Source organism: Triticum dicoccoides, chromosome 3B (genome assembly GCF_002162155.2).
Source record: "Triticum dicoccoides isolate Atlit2015 ecotype Zavitan chromosome 3B, WEW_v2.0, whole genome shotgun sequence".
Classification (NCBI taxonomy): Eukaryota; Viridiplantae; Streptophyta; class Magnoliopsida; order Poales; family Poaceae; genus Triticum; species Triticum dicoccoides.
Genome location: NC_041385.1, coordinates 446,646,087 through 446,653,255, shown reverse-complemented (window position 1 = coordinate 446,653,255; position 7,169 = coordinate 446,646,087). Strand labels below are relative to the sequence as shown.

Genomic DNA, 7,169 nt, shown 5'->3' with positions numbered 1-7,169 from the left:
ACTCGTCCGGATATCTCTTATCCAGTCCATATTTTGAGTCGGTTTGTCTCTGCTCCCACTTCGGTTCACTATAGTCACCTCCTTCATGTTTCCTCGATATCTTTGAGGCACAATCTCTCACCGTCTGTTCTTTCCTCGCTCCAGTTCGTTACAACTTCAGGCCTATTCGTATGCTACATGGGCTAGTGATCCCTCGGATCGCCGTTCACTTTCCGCTTACTGTGTTTTTCTTGGCGGTTCTCTCATTGGCTGGAAGATGAGGAAACAGACTACAATTTTCCGTTCGAATCTAGAGGCCGAGTTGCGAGCTATGACTCTTTTAACGACAAAGGTGACTTGGTTACATTGGTTACTTCAGGATCTTAGTGTTTCCGCCACTACGCCTACTCTATTATTGTATGACAGTACATGTGACCTGTGAAGCATGAGCTTACGAAGCATATTGGTGTTGATACCTTTTTTGTGTGTGCTGGTGTGCAAGACAAGGTTATTGCTCTTCGGTATGTGCCTCCTGAGTTATAGTTGGCGAATTTCTTTACGAAGGCCGAGAATAGTGCACAACGTGGCTTCTATCTCTCCAAACTCGGTATTGTTAGCCATGAGCCTTTTGTATTTGCCCCATTGTATAAGGAATTTTCTGCATATTTCTTGCACCTGTATATGTTTATATACCGGCCTATGGCCGTAACAGAAACTAACCAGGGCTAGGTTAGGTGGGGGCTGTAGGAGGATAGTTGTCTTCATGTTTGTCCTTGTGGTGGGACGCCACCTCTAGCTTGCCTACATGTAACTATGGTCAACTTATTCTCTTAATATAAAATAAATGGGACGCTCTTGCGCGTTCTTGGAAAAAAATTTACAAGCAGTTATAACACCAGGGAAACCCCACAAATCATTATAAACTTCGTTGTATCAGACTATCAATGATAAGTTGCGCTATCTGAAACTGTGGCGCGAACTACTTTAAGTACATCTTTGTTGATATGCACAAGCACAAAAACATACTAAAAAGTTGATGAAACACAGGAGGGTAAAGCTTAGTGGGGCAGTGAGTGGCAAGCCCACTAGAAACAGTTCCCCTCGCCGCCCTTGGGCATCTACTACCGCACCATGTAATGCCATATTGGCAGGAGATGTCCATCAGGAAAAGCAGAGTATGCTTTGCTCGCCACATTTGTACTAAGCTTTCCAGTTGTGGCATCACAGCACATCATTTGTCCAGCACATCATTTGTCCTAAACATCTCAACCTGATAAAGTTACGTTCTGCCGCGATGCCCAAAGCAAACTACGTCCCGTGGAATCTAGTACATATATACCGTATATGCAAAAGCATCAAGAACAGAAGAACCAGGAGACGACAACTAGTCCCCAAATGTGATATTTGCAAATGAGCAGCTAAGCTGCTAAAGGAAAGGATCCGGCCCGACATGGCGAGTGTAGAATTGAATATGTGAACATTTTGTGAGGTGCTTGATGCTCACCAGCTCCTCGAAATTCTTCTCCAAATTGCACTTGAAAAGCTAATGTAATGGGAGCGGCTCTTCCTGTAAAGGCAAAGGAACGAATGGGATCCAGATCAACCAACTGAGCATACAGAAAATAATTCAAGCAATCACAGGACCAAACAAAAGACACCATGTTACGTCAGTGGAGTAACTTGAATCAGGTTTGCGTGGCTCACTATTGGAAGAGGGACATGGCAAGGACTTGCAACATAAAGAAAATCTGTTAAAGGTGCGATGGAGCGGCCATTGACGTAAAGGTCACAATCAACAAGTAGCACTTCTTTATGGTTATGCTTATGCAGTGTCCAATAAGCGCAATAAGCACAGGAACAAGTAAATCCACGTGAATCTAAGGCAACAAGTGGCCGATTCAGTTCTCAACTTTCAAACAGTTTATACCTTACTTAATGAGTCACTCTAAAGAGCTACGAGAGGAAGAGTCAGAAATCAGAACACCGGATCCTACCATATAAAGCAGGTGGATTTTGGACAGCACAATCACACACACGACCAACCGAAGAAAACTATAATGACAACTTTAGAATAAAGGAGGCTACAAACCACCATTAGGCATACAAGTAGAAAGAGGCATATTTGATGGCTGCTCTTCATATTCAATTGTTAGTATTGTAGGCCCTTAGCACAGCTACTGGCAAACAGATCATGCAGCGCTGACAACTAAATAGAATCAGTCAAAAATAACATGTAAGTGTTGTATTCAATTATTAGCCACACCAAATTGAACAGATTAATAAGGCCTTGAGAAGATTAGTACTCCCTCCGTAAAGAAATATAAGACTGTTTAGATCACTACTTTAGTGATCTATAAACGCTCTTATATTTCTTTACAGAGGGGGTACATATACTTCCTCTGTAAACTAATGTAAGAGTGTTTAGATCACTAAAGTAGTAATCTAAATGCTCTTATATTAATTTACGGAGGGAGTAAAACTGAGTGCCTGGTCTACAAGATCACACAGTTGAGTGAATAAATAAGATCAGACATCCTTCACAAGATCTACAGTCTATCATAAAAGAAACTCATCAGAATTTGATGTTCTCAAAATCTGTCACTGGTAAATGTCCTAACTCCCAACACCTTCCGCTTCCAAGTAGAGTATAAGTATATAGTGCAAAAAAAAAATCATATCACCAGAACCTAAAGACTGCGCATAGAAATTTTCAGTCACAACTAATAATTCATACCAGACACTTGCAAGAAAACTCCATGTACGAAAGTTTGACTATCATCAGGTTCTAAATTATTGAATCAACAAAATCAATTGAATAGAAAGTCAGTGCAGACTTAACCGATATCAAGTTGGAAAGGATAAAAGTGCCAAACAAATTGTATCTGTCCTCCATAAGAGAAACTGATATGAGCCATATGCCTATTAAACATGTAGTTTCTCCGAATTAGGTGTATTCAGATGGATGTGTAAACGAAAGGCTGAAGGGTTAAGGAAAAAACTTCCAAAAAATGATGCTTGATTATACCAAAATTAAATAAAATACAACAAGATTACACTCACAAGCTCCATGATGGGCTCCCATCAGTGTGACGCACATTCTAGACCCCAGGGCAAATAAGAGGTTATGGCCCAACTTGGTGCATGCAGCCTGAAGTCCTTTGAGAAAATCACTTGGAACTTGGGCCTTTAAACATGGCCTACATACACCCTGAATGATCTCCCTTGTTTCAAACCAGGGGGAAACCAGTCTAAGACCCACGATGAACATTGATCCTAGAAATACTTCAGGGGGCTGGCAGATGAGCAAATACTATGGTTCTAGGCATGTTGAACAATAAAAACTATCTGAACTAATCTATGAATGAGTGGTCAATTATCCTTGAGTCTTGATGCATGAATGGAATAATCATCAGTAAATAATACTCCCTCTGTCTGTTTATAGGCCACTTAGTAGTAGTACTATAGACGGAGTCAGTATGTATCATGTCCATAGAACAAGCTAAATTTAAATGATGCTTGCTCAATTCCTATGACAGGGGCATACAACACATTGACGGTGACAAACCAGCGATGCTATCAACGCCAGACCATTGAGAATTTGAGATATTATAGTGTTCTACATTGAAATTCACATGACGGAATACAGCATTTCAGCAGTAAATAAAGAACCAAACAGGAATTGCCAACTGGCCATGTAGTGATTGGCCGACAAGCTTGACCTCCCAGAACAAAAACAGCAGGAACATAAATCACAGCTATCATATGAAAATAGATACTACTATGTCACCCAAAGCTCCATTTATCATTTGAACAGAGATTTCACAATCTGAGATTGAAATGGCACTGCCATCCAACACAACTGTGCAATTACAGCTGCCACATCAAGAAAGCTAAACGGGGCATGCATTTACTAACTTCAAAATTCTGCGACAGTGATGTAATTGACGACTTATACATATGAAACAAAAAGGTAACACCCACAAATCCTGTCAGGATGGACGGAAATAATCAGACTTGTTCGATGCATGTGAGTATTGCTCCCATTGAAATCCAATATAAACAAGAAGCAGGTATCTTCCAATATCAAGCCCAGAAGACAGAATAACACTCCACACTTCCTTGAAGGTCTGGGTCAGTTTTTGCAGAGCTAACACTCAACAATTCCACTGAATTCATACACAAAAATGGTGTACTATACTTGCAATAATAGCAAGAGATGTTATGAACTTATGATACAAGTGATACTGTATCCTCAGTGTCAACAAACTAATTACCCACAAGAACAAGAAACAGATTATCTCCACAACAGATCAAGTAAACGACTGAAAGAATGAACCTGTTTTGCATAGGCTCAGTGCCGAGGGCCCGGGCTCCGCCTGGCAATGCCGACGCCACTAGAGAAGATGCCAGCGAAGGCCTGCAGGTTCTCGTCAGAGGGGCTGGTGTGAATCTTTCTCGGGAATGGTAAGACACAAGGCCCGCAAAACATCACCCCGCCCATGTACGTGTTCTCATCCTCCCCCTCCTGATCGCTGGCATCGTCTTCACGTTTGTTACTTAGCTTCACCGCAACCTGCTGGTTGTCAGATCCCTTATTGTTAGGCTTCACCGAGGCCTGCAGCTTCTTGGGTGTGAGCACCTTAGGAGAAGGTGGGGGTGTTGGGTGCGCGCGGTTGAGGACGCGCAGCACGCGGCCTGAGATCGGCGCCGTGGAGAGGCTGCTGATGGCGACGGCAGGGGGTAGGCCGCTGAGAGAGACGGCGGGGGAGAAGCTGAGGGCGTGGGAGGCCGCCGGAGAGGGCGGCGCAGCGACCAGGCTAGCAGCCACATTGAGGAGGCCGTGGACGCGGCCGGAGGGGCGTCGGACGCCGACGGCGAACATGGCTGGGGACCCAACGGGGCGGGACAGGAGGCAGTTGTCGCCGAGGAGGAACCGCGCGGATCCGATCAGGGAGTCCCCGCCGATGTGCCAGGCCCCGTTCGGTGAGGCGTAGATCTCCACGGTGACGGCAGCGCGGGAATCCTCGGCGAGCGCGGCTTCGTGCACGCGGAAGAGGAACCGCTCGTGCCAAGCCGGATCGGGGCCGCCAGAGCGGTCGGGTTGCGTCTGGAGCCTGTGCGCGGTGTCAACCCACGCCACGGCGTACGCCTGCAACCGCCGCCGAAGTCCAGAAGGCGGCTTCAGCCCCTGCGCGGAGATGATGGTGACCTCCAGAAGCCGCTCGTCCTCCGGGAGTCCCAGGCCGGCCTCCTCGTCCGGCGCCTCCATCGCCGGCGAGCGGCGGCGCTAGGGTTTCTTGCTCGGGGAAGAGAGGGCTCGCGAAACGAGGCGGCGGCGAGATTTGAGGCTCGCCCCCCTCTCCCCCTTCGGTCGTCTCAGTGGGATTTTGAACGAACGGTGGATGCGAGCAGGTATCGTGCGATCCGATGGTTATGAAGGAGTCCTGCCAACGGGTGGTGATTGATTGGGCGTGTGAGCGGGAGTCTGCGCGGTTTGAGATGTGATTGACAAATGTGAGAGCATCTGCAATTCCATCATCCCCTTTGAGCACATCTTTCTAACCGATCACTTCAAAAGCTGAAGAGGAGTGTAAAAAGAAATTTAAATCATATATACTTTTTTTATGCTAGTACTCCATGTGCTTGTTCGCACTAAATATAGTTACACCAATCGAATCAGAACGGAAAAACATATTTATGTGTATTTATTTCTTTCAAAATTTTAAAAAGGCATATCTTTCAGACCGTGGGTCGGAATTCAGATCCGTCTTCACTGTTGGATTCCTTATGACGATATTTTTAAAACCAGACCCCTCATGTGGGTGCTTTGTAATTATTTTTGTTCTTTCTATTCACACATGTTCACTTTTCCTAATATGAGTTTCGGGCGGCAAACTATTTTCATTTATAATTAGGGGGCCAAAATATTAACTTTTTGGATCGGCCACTCTAGAAGCGCTAGCGGGCCAACGGGCACCCGCTAGATGCTTGCAAAAAAAAATTAAATCGTTCCTAATCGACCCCTTATATCCTTTAAAGGGATAAAAATTTACTCCTCAAACCATTCGGCACCTTATATTTAGTCCTCTATGGCCACGATGAGTATAATTTTTTTCTTCTTCATCCTTGCCCACCGCTCCGCCCCTCTCAGCCACATCCACTCTGGTGCTAATGACATTGCCCCTACCGACCACCGCACGTCATCGCCAACACCCCGCAGCCCCGCCGATCTCTAGCCGACAAATTCGAGCAAGATCTGGCGATCTTTTTCTTTGTCCTTTCCATCGTCTCCAGCCACGGCGGTGCTCGTCCTCGTCATCCCCAGCGCGGCGGCACTGCCCCCATTGTCCACGCCCATGAGCAAAGGTGCAGTAGGCGGAGGAACAATCGCATGGGGAAAAGTTAAGTTCTGTATCATGTAATAACTTGCATTTTGTGAGATAATCTATTCCATTATGTAGCTTAACCAACAATCCATGTGTTGCCCGTTAACGAAGCACACCCTACATGTGTCGTTACCGGGTCAAGCCATATGCGGCCTGTTAACGGACATGACCATACGTCGGTCATTTTACGGGCGTGGCCATGCGTGGGTCTTTTTTGGCCAGGCCACTTTGTGGGACCTAACTAGACAGTCCATACATGGGCCTTTATGAGCCAAGGTCACCATGGGCCACCGATGGGCCTAGAGAGAGAATGGGCCCTAAATAGGCCGAAAGTATCATTCACGAGTCCAAATACAATGCGCGCCGTTAACAGGCCCAAAGATACCTCGGGCCTAAAATTGGCCCAAAGACACCATGGGCGATCATCGGCCAAAAAGACACATTGGTCCATATATGGGCCCAAGACACGACAGGACTTAGCAGGCCGAAAGACATATCAGGCCTTAAATGGACCCAATTACACCAAGGGCCATTAACAGGACGGAAGAACCATCGGGCAGCAAATGGCCCAAAGACACTATGGGAGCTTAACAGGCCGAAAGATGCATCAGACCATAAATAGGTCCAAAGACACCACATATCATTAATGGACCAAAATTATCGACTGGTTGTACTAGTGATGAAAGACCCATGGGTCGGTAATGGGTTGAATTCATAAAGGTCCTAACGACTCGTGCGTACTTGGATCGTAAATGGGTGCAATGTTATAACTCACTTATAAGAGGATAGTATCCATCTCATCTC

The 7,169-nt window shown here is 45.7% G+C and overlaps 1 protein-coding gene across 1 annotated transcript; it reads right to left on the bottom strand.

Annotated features, from left to right (window-relative positions):
- Positions 1-955: 955 nt before the first annotated feature.
- On the bottom strand, positions 956-5,394 carry LOC119276446. Its single transcript, XM_037557496.1, has 2 exons — positions 4,316-5,394; positions 956-1,546 (listed from the first exon to the last, which is right to left on the bottom strand). Exon 1 carries the CDS (start codon positions 5,246-5,248, stop codon positions 4,331-4,333), a length of 918 nt encoding a protein of 305 aa, XP_037413393.1. The 5' UTR covers positions 5,249-5,394; the 3' UTR covers positions 956-1,546; positions 4,316-4,330.
- Positions 5,395-7,169: the final 1,775 nt, after the last annotated feature.

What these genes read in the sequence shown, in the direction of transcription:
- LOC119276446 (XM_037557496.1), bottom strand. Translation starts at nt 5,248, where the DNA reads ATGGAGGCGCCGGACGAGGAGGCCGGCCTGGGACTCCCGGAGGACGAG.